The sequence below is a fragment of the Thalassophryne amazonica genome, chromosome 21, assembly GCF_902500255.1.
Source record: "Thalassophryne amazonica chromosome 21, fThaAma1.1, whole genome shotgun sequence".
Lineage (NCBI taxonomy): Eukaryota > Metazoa > Chordata > Actinopteri > Batrachoidiformes > Batrachoididae > Thalassophryne > Thalassophryne amazonica.
The window spans coordinates 34168250-34188218 of record NC_047123.1 but is presented as its reverse complement, the minus strand read 5'-3'; the positions used below and the strand labels follow the sequence as shown (position 1 = coordinate 34188218).

At 42.9% G+C, this 19969-nt stretch overlaps 1 protein-coding gene across 1 annotated transcript; it reads right to left on the bottom strand.

The window, feature by feature from the left end:
- Positions 1-14970: 14970 nt before the first annotated feature.
- Positions 14971-19738, bottom strand: LOC117503251 (breast cancer metastasis-suppressor 1-like protein-A). The gene is made up of 10 exons (XM_034162458.1): positions 19462-19738; positions 19264-19354; positions 17559-17686; positions 17343-17422; positions 17109-17205; positions 16912-17001; positions 16719-16783; positions 16580-16619; positions 16142-16271; positions 14971-15380 (listed from the first exon to the last, which is right to left on the bottom strand). The coding sequence occupies exons 1-10, from the start codon at positions 19595-19597 to the stop codon at positions 15263-15265; spliced, it is 975 nt and encodes a 324-aa protein (XP_034018349.1). The 5' UTR covers positions 19598-19738; the 3' UTR covers positions 14971-15262.
- Positions 19739-19969: the final 231 nt, after the last annotated feature.

The following is a 19969-nucleotide window of genomic DNA, read 5'->3' as shown; positions in this document are numbered from 1 at the left end:
GGAGCAGATTGGATGTGGCAGCATTGGCAGCTCTTCCAAAGGGGATAAACTGTCAGACTGTGCAAGAAAACCAGAGGGAAGAGAGAGAGAGAGAGAAACCCAAAGAGGTATGGAAGTGACGCAGAGAAAAAGAGGACAAAGATACAAAACCAGGGGGAGAAGACAAATCCTTCAGAAGGATGGAAAGAGGAGGAGGGCAACTCGAGGAGGAGGAAGAGAGAAACCGCTGAGCTGGGATCCTGCTAGGGATTTCCTCCCTCTGATGTATTTCCCCTTCTTTTTTCCTTTTTTTTTTTTTTTTACTGCAGCGTAATCTTTCCTTGGCTCAGTGCATTTTCCCTGACAATACCCATGGTGCACATAGCTGTCTAAACTCCACACAACACTGCTGCAGACACTAAAGCACGCCCTGCTCAGTCCTGCCTCTTATGCATAACAGCTCACTGCCAAGTGCTGCAGATTGGCACCAGACTTGAGATTTGGGGTGGAAGTGATGTGGCAAAGCAAAGGGGACAGTGCAAGAGAAGGGGAAAGGGAGTGAAGGGGGCCAGTCCTGCAGAGGCAACATGATGCAACATAATGCAGTGGTGCTAGCAAAGGCGCCGAGGATGGAGATGGGGCAAGGACATAAAAAAAAAAAAAAGAGAAAACCAATCACCACTCTTGGAATCTGAAACACGTCCTGGTGGACGCATATCATGAATTACATTTTAATATATAATGGAAAAGTGAAACCGTAGCCATAAATTCAAATGAGACTGTACAGACAAGCATCTATTACAGTGTACAAACACGCTCAATTATTCAGGAGACGCAGATATGCACCGTATGAAGGAAATTATTATTCACACACACACACACACACACACACACACACACACACACACACACACACACGATTCAGGAACCTGCAGTGACAGAGTTCAACCTATTACTGTTTTCAAACATAATCGTATTTCAAAGTCTCACTGTGATTGGGACAGACTAAAGCTCGGTGGGCAGAACGACACATCAAACAACGCGTCCTTGAACAAGACACTGAGCCAAAAACTGCCCTGTCATCATACAAAGTTAAAGGTGTTATACACGATTTTGTGCCACTTCAGAAACCTGAAACAAATATATTATCCACAGATCTCCAGATCCATAAAAACAATACGAGGCATTTAGCTGAAATTGATATGAGATTTATTGTTATTGTCATTACACGAGTGCAACAACGAAATTACGTTTACACTCCAATTACCTCAGACAAGATACAGCAATTAATCCAATATTACTTGTTTACCGTAATAATGGCACACATCAGAATTAAAGACAACACACATACATTTGTCATTGTTTATGTGCACTAAACGTGAAGCAGTCCATCATCCGAATTGAGACAAAGTGGGTGAAGGCTGCAGCAGGAGGGGCCCGTGCCGCCTAGCTTGGGGAGTTGAAGGCTGCAGCAGTAAAAACCTCACTGCCTTCGAGGTGGCAGGGAGGAAGCCAGGGTGAGGGGAGTGAAGAGACACACAGGGGGAGGGGGGTAGAGATAGAGAACAGAAAAAGGAGGAGAGGAAGGTAAATCACAGAAAGGGACACTGGAAGGGGATGTGAACAGACCGAATGTGCCTCTGTATAATATTTTATGTGAAAGGTGCTGACACGTGACAGTGTAAGAATAGCTGCGTCAATCAGCCACCCGTCTGCAGGCTAAATTCTTTTTCTTAAAAAGCATTGATTCATAAAGAGTCAACCATCTATTTCTCCACATGACACTTCTGTTTCCAAGTGCAACAATTCTGAAGGGGATCACTGCTGTTTTTGACACACTCGGATGAATATTAAAATTAAAAGGGTAATTCCATAACTAATTTTTTTTTTTTTTTTTAAACCAAATTAGACAGTTTCGATGGACCCTGTACGAGAAAGTGCTCATATCCACTGGAATCAAGCTGGTGTTCTGGATCTCACATGTGACAGAGTCAGATATGTGATTACATGTTTTGTGTTGTGTTTACAGGTTTGTCTGTAATTTGTGTATTGAGTGAAACACCTTCACTCTCTCATCATAAAAGGTGTCACGGTCATGAGCCTGCACATACACATGAGCCGACTGTGGGTTTAGCGATTTGGACAAACAGTTGTAATTAAAACCTCACCAAGCTGAGCAGAGTCACTCACACTTTCATTTCCTTCGTCTCTTCTGTTTTCTCCCTAATTACTGCCTGGCAAACTAATGAGGAGGATTGTCTCATTAAACAGAAGCAGAAGCATGGCCCTTAATTAGCAGCTTCTCTGGACTGTTATTTGAAAACACCACAGCAGACACCGGAGCGCCGCTAATAAAGACTCGGTCCGAGGTGACACCCAGACAAAGAGGCCACGCTACTCAACATCAACGACAACGGCCAAACTGTCAAATGTGTCTGACCCGTACGTGTGCAAGTCTTCATTTGCTCATCTACGCTGACCATTTAAAATCAGTGATGACATTCTCTTAGCTTCAGTACTGCTACAATCCAGGGATCTGTCTGGGCTTTGGTGAGCCAAATTCTCTGAAACCACATGAATAGCTCATGTTTAGTTCAATCGCAATCCATCCAGCCACCACTAACCTCTGAGGAGCCCGAAGGTCAATATCCCGAATGGCCGTGACTATGGCATTAGCGTGCCGTGACAGACTACACAATGAAGTCAAAGGACTTTCTCGATAAATAAATGTTTAAAAATGACATAAAAAGTTGCAGTTTTGGGTTACTGTATATACATTCTCAATTTAGCGAAAGCAGCTAAATAAAATTGGTGCTAGGCCATCAATACGTAGACTGAGTTTAATTCCCCATCATGCTACACTACAATTTCCAATCACTGTACCGGCCTTGGTTGGCGAAGCAACCTACGGTGGACTGGCGCGCCATCCATTGGTAGACTCATACGTGCTTCACACTACAGTATCTGTGCAAAGGAGTGGCACCTATGGGCCTCACCGGGCACTTCCTGGAACAAACTGATGTCTAGGTCTATCATATTATAAAGTATTTTGAACTTTGTTGGTGTTTGTATCTCTTAGTGGGTTGCCTTCAGCCAAATCTGGTGGACACTGGGCTTGAGGTGCTGGACCATCACCACATGACTAACACATACAAAGCTGCACATATGCACACCTCTTAATGTCTCCAGTTCATCAAATCTGCATGATTTTACATTTATGGTGTTTAAACAACATCATCATAATCATCATTTGGAGAAACGGCAAATCCGACATAAGAGGACACAAACTCTACAACAGACTGTGAGGTGGGTTGGAGCACAGTAAAACAGGACCAATCACTGCAACACTGCATGATGAACTCTGAAGGTTCAACATGAGGTGATGATAACAGCAACCCGCTGAGCATCATCACCGACCGAGGTGTCTTCAGTTCTCACCGGGGTACGCATCAGGCTGTCCAAAAAGACTCGTTCACAGCAGCTTGACAGTGCTGACTGATGAATGACAGATGGCCGGGATCACCGGTCAGGTGAAGTCAGTGGATGGCGGTCCACTGGAGACCGGTGAAGGGACTGTAAATGATAACAGTGTTTATGAGAGGTTACTGGAGACGGCTGATTAATAATGAAGTGGATGTAGCCTGGTGAGGGCAGGGGGATGATTAGAACTTAGCTTCAGCCAGGACAAAATGGAGAGTCTCCCACCTCATGCCAGGACAAGGGCAAGTACAGAGAAGGACAAATAAAGGCCAATGGTGCAGCAGCAAGGACAGCAAGGCTCAGTCAACAGGACCAAGATCAGGATTTATTTCAGTTCCATTCCTTAACCATCCACAAGTTACACCTACTTATATTTGTGCATGTTCCCTGAGCAACAAAATTTAGGTTCAAACTGCTACAATCATATTCATATGCCGCTTTTTGCAGGACGTCCAAAAAATAGGCTTTTATTTTACACTAGCAGGGTACCCAGGAGATGCTCGGAAGAGCTTGTACACATTTGTGGTTGCTTTGCCTTTGACAGCATGGTTGCGAGGAAACTCCAGACTTCATGCTTGTTTGATGTACACCCAAGTCCGTCAGTATTTGGAGATATCCCCATCCCGCTCTGCTTATTAGGTGAATGGCTGCTCGACAACCAATGCTTTAACTGATGCAGACTAAAGCCATCAATAGCATCCAAGTCAAAATTAAGTCACATTAAAGCTTATATCTTGGTGGATCAATACTCTTATCAAGTTAATGTTCAGAGCTAATGTTTGCAAGTATTTGGATGTTGTGGACAGACAGGCCGGAAGGAAGGACAAACATACATACCCATGTACAGGGGAGTGTGTGTGTGTGTGTGTGTGTGTGTGGTAAGGTTAGACCTTACCTGTGTGAAGCGCCTTGGGGGAGCAATGTGGTGATTTGGCTCTATATAAATAAAATAAAGTGAATTAAAATAAACTGAATTTATGCATCTGTGTGTAGGAGGGTTGGGTTGTGTGTGTGGGTGGTTTCCCGAGGTTACTGTTCCTAAGCAACAGGCCAGTCATAGGTGGTCACACATAGCCTCATACATACCCTCAACTGATTTTTTCCATACAAAATTAGATGAGCTTTTCACCATGTTTTACAAACAAAACTTCACTAGTGGGTGATGATGGGCAGGTAGGCCTTTGTGGTTTGGATATAATTTTGGCTGTCAGACTGTCGCCCTAATTACTCATGTCTCTAGCCAACCTCACCTGCTCATCTGTGGGAGGAAAGCTGACACCGCAAGGACGTTTATGTGAACACATGAACAACAGGCAAAATGTGTGCAAGTGAACAGCTCCGCTCCCGTTTTGAATACGGGAGCGTCTTGCTGCGAGACAAGCTCTTGATAGAGATGTTAAGCTTAAAAACTACAACCTGCTTAAAGAAACTGTAATTTTCTGGTTGCCTGGTGATTATTAATGAGGGCTTGTGTACTTTTAATAACCCCCAACAAAATCCCAGTCATTATAAAAGCACTGAGTCATATGATAATATAGTTACATCAGACTGTGTACAGTTATAATCGCCTCAAAAGCAGAGCAAATTTGTCTCTATAAAAAGCCTATTGGAATGATTTGGCCTTAAATGATTGGATGACGGGCAGATTCCATTAGTGCCTCCGCTCTCTTCCTGTTTCTCTTTCTGTGCATCCTCCCCAGTCTTTACACCAAGCCCATTAAATGGATGTGCTTGCTTCTTGATAAAAGCTCCTTTTTTCCCCCAGACTTGCACAGCAGTGTGCATTAAGTGGAACAGAATGTTTCTTCTGGAATGGACGAAAACATCAACCTTTTCATTTCTGCTTTAACACGTATGTGGATGGCTGGGTGGGTTTCTGTGTGTGCCGAGTGCGTTCTGTCTATGTATGTTCTGGTGCAGCGTCTGCAGGGTTCAACGCACACCCCTGGGCATCAGTGGGGCTCAATGAAGCCGGAACGTGGAGGCAGCAATTGAGCAATAAAGTCCTTTTCCCCTCCCCGTTCAGCCCCCATTGCCTCTGCTTCCCCTCCTTATGAGGCTTACGTAAGAAGGAAGATGCAGGCATACTGGTGCTGCTGCAGCCAGCGGTGAAAGCAGGCCTGTTCAGCCAAAGGCGTGATGGCTGCATGTGTCAGAGAGGACCAGAAGTGGTGGGCAGGGTTAAGACAAATGGACAAGAAAGTCCATTTACTTATTCATGGAGCTTGAGGGCTGCTGTTCTGCTCCTTGTGTTGATCCGTGAAGAGCTGTATGCACATGTCTCCAAAAGGAAAGAATACAGAGAGCTTGATTCTTTTTTAAAAATTCCAGAATAAATCAGCTGGCACTTGCAAAATGCAAAAGCCTTAGTGCCATGACCTCCCATTGGTTGGTTCTCACCAGATGCCAAAAATGTGATCCTGCAAACGAAACACTGATTCACCAGAGCAGAACCCCCCCCCCCCCCCCCCCCACTGCCACCCCGTCGCTGACCCGTCCCTCAGGTCTCCGCCAGCCTCTGCAGAACAACACGAGGCTTTTACCAGAGACAAAAGGATTTCATGAATATTCATAGTGACGACGCTGCTGGAGATGCAACAGAATTAGCCAAGGTCAGCGCTGAGAAGTCCCTGTTGTGCAAAAATACACAAGTACACTTGTGATGTACAGAATGCATGTGTGTTGCTGCGTGTGCAACCCCCCCCACACACACACCAAAATGTGGTCATGCAGCCTGACAGACATATGAAATTGGTGCAGCCAGCCCCTGATGCTAAGTCGGAAGCAACGACGAGAAATCAGCGAGACACCTGGATAGTCAAACACAGAGAGAGGAAATGTGCTCAAACTGATTCCCACAACTTATGAGCTGTGGCTTACTGCTTAGCAGATTTACAGAAATGTGCAGTAGTTTCTCTAGTAGGGGTTACATTGGAGAAAAAACACCCTTTATATTTCTATTAACAGTAAACTCATATTAGGGCCAAATGTAAGAATCTTGCCAGCAGAAATCAAGGGAACTGTGGTGGACTTCTCTGAACCACTTCTGTGCTTCCCCTCGATACGGTCATTCCAGTGCCATCATCAAAATGTCACTGTCAGTGCACAGTGGAACATAGTGTCAAGAAATCATTATGAGACCAGCACCTCAATATTTGAGACCAACCTGCAGAATTCCTGAGAACGTTTAATTACCGTATTTGGCAAATGATCAACACACACAAACATATTACTGACATGATCACTGGGAGCATACAACATGCATCCGATTGCTGCATTATGCACGAAAACAAAGATTCAGCAGTCATCATGCTGAGGTTTGGATGTGTCCAGCTGTTGGCTTTAATATCAGACACACATACGACAAATGCAATGAGTGGCATCATGAATTAATATGGAAAGGTGCTGCAGCGCTTTGACAATTTCCCACTGTGTTTTCTCTCGTGTTTATGACTCAGTGCTTCTCATTATGTCCTTGATTGGCTTCACACCACGTGCTCAACACCTGCCTTTCAGCGCTCCAGTCACAGAACAGCGAGCCGCTACTGTAGCTTCCACAGTACAGCGGCCAGCGCTCGATTATAAACCGAGGTGACATCCAAAATGATGGCAGCTTGGGAGCGCTGCGACAAGACCGAGCCGACGGGTCTGCACGCTGACAAGTACCTTCAGATTACTAATGCACTCTGTGATCCCACAACACTACATAGAAATAATACAAATCTAACTAAATCGATTCAATTTAATTTAAAGGGTGCTAAGCATTAAAAAACAAACAAAAATACAGTATGCCTTGCAACTGCTTTTTAACCGAAGAAAAATTTTAGGTGACTAATCCAATGATTTGACAAAATCATGTTGAGCAAATCATTCATTAATTATCATCATGTGTGTCGTTTCTGTGGAATCATGCATTTGGCTGGAAACCTACAAAATACAATTATATCCACAACCTGAACACAAACTTAATGTCAGACGTATGCTAATAGTCATTAAACAAGATTTTAAACAGTAACATAGCAATCCACAATTGCTTTCTTCTCGATGACGATGTTGTGGTGTCCTATATGCAGCGTGGAGCAACTCTGCGCACTGTAACCAGAGCTTTTCTCTTCCTTGTTTTCAAAGATGCACCAGCCGGACGTGCATATTTAGAGCATGCAGGTCCATCCTGCAAAACACTTTCCTCTCCCCAGATTTATGAAGACTCAGACGAGAGTGACCGCCCACACTGTACTCTGAATGCAAGAAGCCAGAGAGCGACAAGTTTCCAGAAATTCTTTTCCCCCCAAGAAACAATGCTCAGAGGCTGCAAAAGAATGTGGTTGGACTAAATTAAACACAGATCTTGCTTTAACCAGACAAAGAGTCCTGTGAGTGCTGCTACAGAACTCCAGATTCTCCTCGATGCTCACTGGGAGGCAGTGTTTTGGTCTGGGATGCTGGCGGTTTGGTGCAACGTCTCGTGTGCAAAAACCGCCACATCACTGGGAATGTTCGCACGCTTGCTAAAAAAAAAAAAAAAAAAAAATCTGCTATTTCAGGCATTTAATAATTACCCCAAAGATCATATTTAAGCAAACTAATGAATAATTAGGATTAGGTCACAGATCACATCAGTCCTGAAAACCATAAATGATTTGAACCACTTTTAACCCTCAAGCAGTTCCTCCCGACACATTTTCACTGCATCTGCAAGTCGTGCACCTCTGGAAGGAGCACAACTCTGAACTAAAATAAATAAATAAAAATGTAACAATTATCAGTCCTGAATGGAAAAAAAAAAAACCCATCAGCTGAATTTCTTAGATCATTTTACAGAACTGATAAAAGTCAGAACTGACATTCATTATTTCTTTATTATTATTACTACAGTATTTCTTTTTTGTTTCCTCTCACCAATATGTCAGTGTTTTCCAGTCGCCTTTATAAGCACACTTTTTATTACTATTTTTAACAAAATCTGGACAGAGCAAATTATTTTTGGCAAAATTTTAAATGAGATGTAAAATAAAGTAATTTTGATAAAATCTCACCATTTTACAGATCGGATTTAGTTACTATTCCTCGGGCAGGGCTGGTGATCAAGACGTTAGTGCACTTGGTTTCAGTGCGGAAGGTTCCCAGTTCAAACCCCACCACTACCACATTTCTCCATGTAATGTAGAGTTGCATCAGGAAGGGCATCCGGCGTAAACCTTGTGCCAATTCAATGTGCAGATCCACCTCGGAATTGCTGTGGCGACCCCGAGTGCAATCAAGGGAGCAGCCGAAGGGCATTACTTCATTTAGTTACTATTCCTGACGGGATCATTTGGCGGACAGGATTACTTTGGAGACCATGTGAAATTTGAAAATCTGCAAATTTCCATCTTTACAAATTCTGGATTTACAACTGGAAGCCTTTGGGAACAGGGGATCATTGAGTACTACCACTGGAATAACATTGTGTCAAATGAATGGTTACTTAGTGAGACTCGGATGATGAGTATTACTTGCACTGTGAGGAAATGCCAGATCTGATATCTGTGGACAATCCAGCACACAGATGTCTCAGTGTTAAGGACACTGGCGACTGAAGAAGGCCAAGGACACACCCACCTTTCACCTGGCTGCAGTAGACAGAAGGTTACTTCCCAGACGTGGGGAAGGATTGGCTGCCTGCTTGGGTATTACTGCAATAAACAAATCTTTGTGGTAAGATGATAAATGTGTCTTGCCACTAGACTGTGTTATTTAATGGCTGTTAAGCAGCTTGAAATCAGTTAAACATCTTAAACTGGTTCCACTCAGTGAATAATATGTAATCCAACTAAAAACTGCTCCAGCCTCCACTCTCCCCTTCTACTTTCCTGCATCCACACACAAATAAATTAAACAAAAAAACCCAGTATGCTTTGTTACTCGTCATTGATCGCCACTTAAGTTTTTCATGGCCGGAAACGAGCAGAGTGGGAATTCCTCTCAGGAAATATTTTCACAATCTCAGAAGATGAAACGGAGAGGAACAGAGCACCTGTGAGCACACCGTCAGCCACGCACAGCCAAACGCCTCTACGAGCTTTGACTTTCTCACGCCGCTGATTCCACGTCCACCTCGAGCACAAATCCCAGTTATGCGCATGTGATAAACAAGGCCGCTGCACAGACGGTCCTGCCTGCTTTTAGCATAGACGCACATAAAAAGGTGGAAGGAAATTTTACTGCAGGAAAATTGCCGAGACGAGCAACTCTGATCCTGACGCAGACGCCAGTTGGTCATTTGACTAAATTTTCCAATTCAAACCTGCACTGATCACAGGAGACCAAGCCTGCCAGAAGTGGATAAGGTGTGCACGCGTACAACGAAGAGGGTGGCAAACTTTATACCCAACTGAAATCATACACAGCATGCTGACACACACACACACACACGTGTTGCGCCTGCCTGCTGCTGCCACGCTGCAGAGGCTGCTTTGCATATGAGATCTGACATAATGAGGAGCTCCTGTGTGGAGTCCGAGGACAGTAGGTGTGGAAGTGAAAGGTGATACTGCAACCTCATCTGTTCAGCTAAATAAACTCAACACGCACAGACCTGCCGTCCAGCTGGCGCTCTTCAGTTTCAAGCTACTGCATCAAAAAGTATTCATAACAAGGCTCAAGTCTACGACAAAAATAGTGTATTACTCATTCATTTTCTACACCTGCTTATTCCAATTAAAAGTCATTGGGGTAACTGGAGCCAATCGCAGTAGTCATTGGGTTAGAGGAGGGGTACACCCTGGAGAGGCTACCAGTCTACTAAATAGTCCATTAACCATTACTAAATTACAGACGATCCCTTCATATTCAGACAACATACTCATTATTATTGGTAATACCTGGACAAAAATCCTTTGCAGTCTGAAATTCTTTGACATGAGTTTCCTCCCATTTACTGAACCCCCTCCAGCTCTTTGTGGGTCTTTTTAAAACATGCATATTCAGTTGATGTCAGGTGACCGACTTGGCCACTGAAGAATATTCCATTTCTTCACCTTGAGAAGCTCCTGGGCTGAATTGGCACCATGTTTTGGGTCAATGTCCATCTGCACTGTGAAGATTAGTTTGGCAGCACTTGGCTGAATCTGAGCAGATAGTAAAGCCTTATGCACTTCAGAATTCATTAAGCTCTTTCCATCAACCTTCACATCCAGTGACCCAGTTCCATTGGCAGCCATAACACAGCTTCCAGCGTGTTTGACAGATGATGCGCAACACTTCAAATCATAAGCAGTTACATTCCTTCTCCAGACTATTCGCCTCCCATCATTTTGGAACCAGTCGGACTTGGTTTCATCTGTCCAAAGAATGTCCCGAACTGGGCAAGTGTAATCTGGCCTTCCTGATCAGAGTATGCCCACTAGCTTGTAACTGGTCATAAACACTCAGTATGTACATTCATGAAGGCGTGTCTTTGACTTGTCCACCCCCCTCCAGAGTGTTCTAAGGAAAGAATTTCTCCATCATTTCCTTCAGTTATATCCCATGCTCTTCCAGGCCTTTGGTGTTGCTTATCTCCTCTGTCCATTCCTTCCTTTTCAGACTGTACCAAATTGTTGATTTGACCAATCTTCAAGTCCATACTGTCGGCAGTGAGTTTGCTTTGTTCTTCAACACAAATGTGGCCTCACTCATCTCCATCAACACTGCTTTAGATCTCATGCAAAGAGTTCCAATTAACAGCCAACAAATACAAATTAAGCTCAGTTTTCCCATGGAATTAAAAAAAGGGAACAACCCATCAAAACTCTCATCAGTCAACTGTCCAATTACTTATGAACTCTAAAAATTGAGATGAAAAAAACTGCTGGAAATCCAAAATAATTACAGTAATATTTGTTAAACTCCTTGAATTAAAAGCGAAAGTCTATACTACAACCATAGCTCAATGTCATTTCATGTCCATTGAAGTTGCTCACTGACATGTCCAAACTTAACAGATTTTCTGGAGTATAAATGATTTTTTTTTTTTTTTTTTTTTTTTTAACTAGCATGGGAGGTCCTGCGAGTTATGTATGGGTTTTTCCCTCACCAAGATGCATTTTTTTTTTTTAAACAGGTGCAACTTATACTCCAGAAAATACAGTATGTACTGGACTGCAACCATGAAAAGATCCTCGCCCACTACGTCACCGTCTCAAAGCTAATTTACAAGTACGTGTGCAAATAGATCACACAGAGGATTGGGGATGGAAATAATTTTGCACAGTGCAACACTTTCACAGCCTAACTCGCTCTGTTGTTGCAGTAAACATGTCCCAGTGACCCTCCAGTTCCGGTTACTTATCAAGTATAGATGGGAGTGAAGGTGGCCAGCCTGTTAGATGTTCAGAGTTGACTTGTCACAGTACGAGCTGAATACCAGAATCTAAGATGGTACAGAAAAATCTCACCACAATGAGACAAACTAAAGGAAATCCCTTTTCGAGCTTCAGGATCTCTAAAGCGAGCATACTCATCTAATCATGAACGAGTCAAAGCACACTGCATTACAGACGCTGCTTGATGTGCACACAGCCATGTTGAGGCCTTTGACGTGGTGACGGGAACTTTCCTCTCACTGTAACTGCCTCTCTGTTGCGGTAGCAGACATAGCCAGCGAGCTGTGATCAAACTGTGCCTTCATCTCTTCCTCCCTCTCATCAGCTGGAAGGCTTCAGCAGCAGGGTGCCCCAGATTCACGGAGCACTTACCTCCTCCCAGCCTGTGCAGCAGGTGACGGATCTCCGGAGTGGAGCAACACTGCCACCTTCTGGTCAGGAATGACGTGACGCAACACTGAGGTATGAAGAGCAATTTGGAAGGCGGCACATCACCAAGCACGATGACCAATGATAGACTATTTGGGATGAGATTAGGTTCCTTTAAAATTCAAAAGCATGCGGTCCAGACAGCCAAAACTATAAGTTTACATACACTGTAGGGAAACAAAACCTTTCAAGCTCAAGATTTCCTGTTACCAACTAATTCAGGTGTCAAGTCCATTAGAATACCCACTTTATTTCCATTACTTATTAAAAAAATGATTAAGGGATTTATTGAACAATCTCAGGTTTGCAGTTGGTCAGAAGTTTAAACACATTTAACATTTGGTGGTATTGGATTCTAACTGCATAATTTGAATCTAGCCTTTTGGTTAATCTGGTCCTGACATTTACTGGTGCAACTCAGAAAACTTGGGTATTCTTTGTGGAGACTCCCCCATTCCCAGTTCACTTTGCAAATTTCTCCGCAATGTTCAGATCAGAGTTTGTGTACTGCCACTTTTCTGCCTCCAAGTCACTGCCTCACATTTTTTGACATGTTTAGCTCATAGTCCTGTTGCAAAACCCAGTTGCAACCAAGCTTGAACTTTCAAGCTAAAGTCGAGCTGTTCTTTGATTTTACACAGGTTATACATGTAGGTGTCCCAATTACTGTATCTCCTAATGCTAAGATTTAGCCACTCAGAAGCTTCCAGCCTGTATAAGACAATTGAACTTGTTATATATAAACATTTGACCATCTAAAAGCCTAAAGAGTGAGCACATACTGAAATCCATCAACTACAGAACAGGTGACTTTATAGGAGCAGAGTTGGACTACCAATATATTGACTTGGGTTTGTCTCCAGGTGTGTGGTTCAGGTTACTAGCCTCTGTCCTTGAACAAGACACTTCATCTGCATCGCTCCAGTCCACCCAGCTGTAAATGGGTACAGGCCTTGGCTGGCGAAGCATCCAGGGGGAGTCGTAGACTCTCAGCCGCCTCACGCTACAGTATCCAGGTATCGTATTTAGGAGTTCTCTTCTAAATCGGTTTAACGTGTTGTTTAGGAACATGAAACGAGTGCAGTTGGAGAAAACTGAGTTTAACTGTTTTTAGCTGGAGTGTATATAAGTGTATGGACTCAATTGAAAAATGCAACCAGTTTACTCCTTTTTAATTGTTTATATCAGCAAATTTCTGCAAGGCTGCAGCTGAGTGTGAAAAGTCAGGATGGGCATTAGTGCAGGCAAAGGGAGAGAAAGAAGAAAGAAAAAAGAACATCAGTGTGGAACTTTAATCAATACCAGAATGTGGTTTTAATCTAGTGAGTGTCCCTGTGGCGTGATGAGCGACTCAGAAACTGAACAGCACAGCAGACTAAAGAGCCATTATCAAATCGGACCAGCTCAGCATTTTTCTCTCAAATAAGACCTGTCAAAGAACACAGACGGAGTTCAGTGAACCTCAGGGGTGACTTTGGGCTGAGCGCCATCAAGGACTTTCTCCCTTTACACAGTGAAGCATTCTGCATGATTTGCATTCATATTTGTGTGCACGCTGGAACAAACAAGTCTGTGTAGAGATGCAATATTTCTCATCTAAAACATTCAAGAGAAGAAAGGACTCATGTTGAGATCACCTGAACACTACGACGGTCAAACTAAAGCTGAAGATTCGACTCTTTACGTAATACAAAGAAGTCTTTAATTATCTGTACATTGGCACAATGTCACATATTTCTTTAAACTTTTCACCAACTGTAGTGGGGGGGGGGACAAGTAGAGCATGATTTATTCAATGTAAAAAAATAAAAAGAAAAAAAAGGAAAATTCTAAGTCACATGAGGTTGTTTGAAGGACTCCACATTAGAATCCTGATGGCAGGTAACAAACTGTGTGCAATTCTGAAGCTGTTGAGCAGCAAAAATAAAGTAACAGAAAATTTTACACAGATAAAAGATTGTACACACTTAAAAAAAAAAAAAGTTCAGCTCAATGCACCGCTCAATAAATAAAAATTATTTGACTGACTGTGCAGACAGCAAAAATGAAGAAAAACACAGCAACAGATTCACTGGAGATGGAACATTTAAACTGTACGACTTAAAAAAAAAAAAATCCTTTCACTGTTTTATTCATAGTGAACACAAAACACGCAACAGATCTAAGAAGAAAAAAAAAAGCAGCACTATGACCTACTAATGTGAGGTTAAAGTCATTTTTTCGTACACCACAATATTTTCATTTGAATATTCTCTGAACCTTTCAATGAGAGTTTGGGCCCAGATCTGAAATATTATGTGGCACAATCAGACGCAAAAACCACAAACGCTATCAACGTTCACGACAGCGGCTCAGCTGTGGTCCGCGTGCACACACCTGTCTCCTCAGAGGACACCTGCCTTCACAAATGTGACTCTAAGGACATTTAATCACACGGACACACTGAACAAACTTGGGGATGTTGATGTTTTATCACATTGTGTCCAGTCGCTATGAACAGTTTTACCCCAAATGTGCCTCTCGCCCCTCCCATGAGCTTTTTGGGGAATTGTAGAGTTTGAAAATAAAGTCTGTCTGACCTGCTTTAAGTCCTCTTGGTGGTATTACAGTACAGATTAAGGCTTGACTGCAATGACAGTTTGGGACTTCTTTAAAACGTTGTGTTGTCGTACAAAGGCACGCAACCTATGGTCTGCAACTTCACAGTTTACAACGACTCCGCTTCTCTCGACGTGGATTTTTAGCAGCACTTTGCATGAATCTCTGTTCCAGAGAAAATGACACTGTGATCTTGTTGACAATATCGACATACATACATATTTACAGAGAGAGCCGGCTGATATCTGTCCACTTCAGGACAAAGAGCCTTTTTCTGGCATGTCCACAAAGGTAGTGACACGACATGTTTGAACATGAATGTGCGTTTTTCTTAAAAGTTTTTAGTAAAGATCCCAGGGTAGTAGTGTGTAATTGTATCTATGGCAACGTGGTGAAGGGAGACAATGATGGCAGCGTGTGTATGCGTGTTTTTATGAGTGCTTGATTGTGTATTTGCCTTTCTGCAGCTGGGAGACGTACAGCTTTGACTTTGTGCCATCCAGACGCTTGAACCACACCTCATCGCTGTTGATGGTGGTGATGATGGCACTGCACACAAACAAAACAAAAAGTCAGCCCTGAGACACAACTCAACTCGAGGGGTTACACAAACTATGCCCAGTTTCTCCAGTCACAGCCACAAAAGCCTATAACACCTTCAGAGTTGCCATAGGTGTCTTCCCTCACTAGTCTCCTCCTTGCATGGTCACTCACTTTTTCAAAACTACCTACTCTACAGAATTACCATACTGTTTGCAGACATATTCAGTGACTTGGAAAAAAACATTCATGCATCCATTCCTTGAATTGTTGAAAGAAAACTGGCTGTAAAAGTGATGCTTTTTAGTCTGTCCATTTACTTAGTGTTTGAAAAATGGACAGACTGTGTACAGAAATGGCTTTAATTGATAAATGGCAAATGAGTTATTTTTGATAAACCCCGCAAGTTAAAGCTGGAAGTCACCACTGCAAGAACATCTTCATGGTTTCATTTAAATTCCATTGTAGCTGTGCATAAAAACAAAATAACAAAAGTAAATAAACTAATAAAAAGCATCAATGTCCAACTGCTTATCAACCTGACAGGATGCTCACAAAAGCCCATCACACTGGTTGTGACTGATGGAACAGGAACAATCTTATTGGTGAAACCCTGAATAAGAATTTTACACAATGTAACAGTCAGACAACAGGAATCCATCAGTGCTCGGCTCCTCCCATAACCAACTGTGAGAGGCTGCTGACAGCCATCACATCCTGCCTCACATGCAGTGTTCAGAATGTCCGTGTGTGTATACACACACACACACCTTGTCGGGTACTCATCCTTCCTGTGGATGCAGATGGCCTGTCCCCTACAGTACCATTGGTTGTCATAGAAAAGTCGTCCGTCCTCAGAGCGCGCCACATGGTGATGTCTCTCAGGCTTGACTGCAGGAACTGGAGAGAGCAACAGCCGAAGAAAGAGAAGGGGAAAGACCAGTGGAGAGAAAAGAGAAGTGAGTGAAGAAATACAGCACCAAAAACCCAGAGAAGAAGATGAAGCGTAAACAAAACAAAACAGATGCAGGACAGAGGGAAAGAGCGATGACTCACAGGTGAGGGGGAAGTTATTTTTAAGGCTGGTTTCTTATTAAACTACAAGCAACTCTACTTTTAGCTGAAGGCACTGAGTAAACTCCTGAGGAAGTGTGGGTCGATTCCTACTTTCAGCTAAATATTGATTGTAATCCAGGACAAGTTCTTACCATCAACCTTCACTCTGTGTGGTCCCAGTGACGCCATGGCCTGTGGGAGAGGACACACACACACACACTAGGAGGTCAACTCATGAACGTCAGAGAATTCTAATTCTGGTGATGAATTCCAGCATTTGCACAATAATACCTTTCTGATCGCTGTCCAGTCTTCAAGGATATCCAGATCTTGCAGCATGTAGACGATATATGGCCGTAACAGAGAGGTTAAGGAGACATGCGCTCTGAAATAGCAGCAAAATTTGTCGGAACAAAGTGTTACTGAAGTGCTCCGCGTGGCAGAGATGACAAATGGGAAGATAATGAGAGAAAGGAAAGGATATCAGACACAACAACAGGCTTCTTCTTCTTGACGGGGCAGAATGGATCTTTCTTCTTGTTTTTCCGTGCATGCAATCCATCATTCCACAGCTCTGCAAAGCAAAGAGGACATTAAATTCACCACGTTTTCCTTCTGTACTGCACAACTTTAACGCATTTCTGAGTGTGGCCCGATAATCCATCAGATCCTTGTTGATACCTGAGGTAATGTCGATACTGTGTCTGTCTTCTTCTAATCTTCTGATCTTCTCCTCCAGTTCACTCTGAACGGTGTCAAAGAGCAGCAGCTTCTCACTCTGTGCACACAAAGACACACCGGTCACAAAATGACACTGAAAACATTACCTCCTTGGTGGAGGCAATTAAGTGAAGAAGCAAGGAAAAGCTTCAAACTTCAACATGAAGGAAAACAACTTATTTTGTGATCACTGACCTCCCAGTGTTGACAGGCAGCCTGCATCTCACACTCGTATTTGTTCTTCACCGACTCCAAACACAGCCCCCTGTAGATTCCTGCAAAGAACAGCACCCGTGGTAAACCAACCCGAGTCACCCAGTGACAGAAATGGCCAAAGCATGTTCCTCTGTCTAAGGAAAACTTTAGTGTCAATATCCAGTGTATGAAAGATAACAGGTTACATGGACACACCAGCCACTTTGGTCCGGATCTGCATGTTCTCCTGCAGGTTGGCTAAAGGTTCCAGGTACTCCTGGGCACAGCCGGCCATCACCTCCTGCAGCTTGATATCCACCTGGCTCAGACGCTCCTTGTACAACCTGTGGCGAAAGAAAATAAGCACATCAGCTCATCAACTTATCCCTTTGTCACCTGTGGGTGTTTTTGGACCAAAATATCTTCTGCCTGCTAATTTGGAACTGTCTGATACTGATTTGTGTTGTATAATATGCTGGTTTTTGGACATAATCCAACATTCTGAAGTAATTCTTGTGTGTGTGTTTTTTTTTGTCATGAAAAACACTGTCAACTTGAACTGAACCTGTCACTTGGAATCAACTCTTCAGGATGTTCTCATGATTACTAAGCAAACACAGTATCGATGTTCACACACTATGCAAATGTCAAAGACTCTAGAATTGGACACAAACCATATTAGAAATCTGACACTGTGCAGGACTTCCAGAAGTGCACAAAGTTGTGACCAAGATGCAATCTCAATTTTCCAAAGTTTTCTTTTTGCAATTCAGAAAAATGTAACTGGAACCCTTAATCAACCCCAACCCTCAACTATTTAATAAAAAGTAATCTGCCTAGCAACATCGGTTTAGCAACCTGTTTTAGTGACTCAATCCAGTACAGCAAGCACACAGCCCCCTTCCAGAAATGGTGGTGAGTTTCAGAACCACAAGGCGTTCGTTTGACTGCATACCATGTGGAACATCTATATATCCTCAGACAGGCCCATAAGTAAATGGACAACAACAACAACTCATAATTTTGCTTCTTACCACCATCACAATATAGAGGAAATGAGACAATCAAGACATGCATATAGTGTAAACTTATAGCTTTAAATCAACGGGCTTAGCAAAAATATTGCATTAATTATTTAAGAATTACAGCCATTTTTATGGCCATGGCTATTCGCACGGCGGCTGTGTCCATAACTCTCATTTGGCTATTCGCACGGCAAGACTCTGGTGGCAAAACCTGAAACTACTTGTATAAACAACATACTGCATTCAAGATGTCATAACTCCTTTAATATTTTTTGATTTTGATGATTTTTTTTTTTTTTTTTTTTTTTTTTTTAAATTCAGCCGTGTCCATAACTCTCATTTCAGTATTCGCACGGCAAGACTCTGGTGGCAAAAGGCCGACACTATTTGAACGGCTGCCGCGTCCATAACTCATTTAATGCAGTATGTTTGTTTATATCCAAATTTTACCACCAGAGTCTTGCCGTGTGAATAGCCAAATGAGAGTTATGGACACAACAGCCGTGCGAATAGCCACTTCCCATTTTTATATGCACGGTACTTCACAGGACATTAAGGAAACATCAGGATTATTTTACGCACTTCATCACTTTTACAGCCAGTTTTCTTGCAAAAAGTCAGGCTAAATGAACACCGAATAGGTGTGACTTCATTAATAGCAACCATTATGAAATGCAAACAGTGTGGTAAATCATACTGGAGGAGGCAGAGCTCAATAAATGAGAAAGGAGACTGGTGAGGGAAGCCATCAAGACAAACACTGAAGGATTTCTCTCTGTGGCTGGAGACACTGCTCACAGTGCAGCTTTTGTCTGCTGCATCAGCAGAAGAGGTTGCCAGAGGACACACGGGGGACTCGAGCCCAGATCTGACCTGTTTTCTTGTCTGAAACTTACTGCTCCTTCAGGTCTGTGAACTGTTTCTCCAGAGTTGTCATCTCGTCCAGACACTCCATCCTCCTCCTCTCGCAGTCCTCATCGTCCATCTCTGCCAACAAACACACCACCACCACCGTTACTTCTCACCTCTGAACAGGCTGACACCGAGATCTAAAAGGCCTGCTGGGTTTTCTTTTTTTTTTTTTTATTTCTTACCCGAACTGTCTCCATCTTCAGACACGGACGAGCTAACGGTGTCCTCCTCCTCGCTGCTGCTGCCGTCCTGCTCGGGAAAATCCACCTCCATTTCTTCGTGGTTACTTTCTTTCTTCTCCCGGGAATGAACAGGCATGGCGACTAAAACACAGCCCGATGTTAGTGTGGTAGCGCCGCGGAGAAGGGCGCCAATTTTCTCCGAAATAATGAAGTAAAAAGCTTGGTGTGCTAACCGGTTAGCTTTTTCACATCATTAAGTCAGCTGTGGATACACGCGTTGACCAATCGTGACGGCTTTTACTCAGTTTGTCCAATCAGATGTCACATGTCGCAATGGACCCATGTTGTTGAAGATTTTAGGGATTTGTAGTTTTTTTAATGTTGATACTGAATCGAATGAAAATAATACATACAAATAATACATAAATCATTATTATTATTATTGTGCATTCACACTGTAAAAATACATAAAAATATTAAAGATACACTGTAAATGTAAATGTACCCA

What these genes read in the sequence shown, in the direction of transcription:
- LOC117503251 (XM_034162458.1), bottom strand. Translation starts at nt 19,597, where the DNA reads ATGCCTGTTCATTCCCGGGAGAAGAAAGAAAGTAACCACGAAGAAATG. An exon ending in GAAGCCTGTTGTTGTGTCTG is followed by an intron (nt 16,784 to 16,911) that starts ATATCCTTTCCT and finishes CCTCTCTGTTAC; the next exon opens with GGCCATATATCGTCTACATG. An exon ending in ACACAGAGTGAAGGTTGATG is followed by an intron (nt 16,272 to 16,579) that starts GTAAGAACTTGT and finishes TGCTCTCTCCAG; the next exon opens with TTCCTGCAGTCAAGCCTGAG.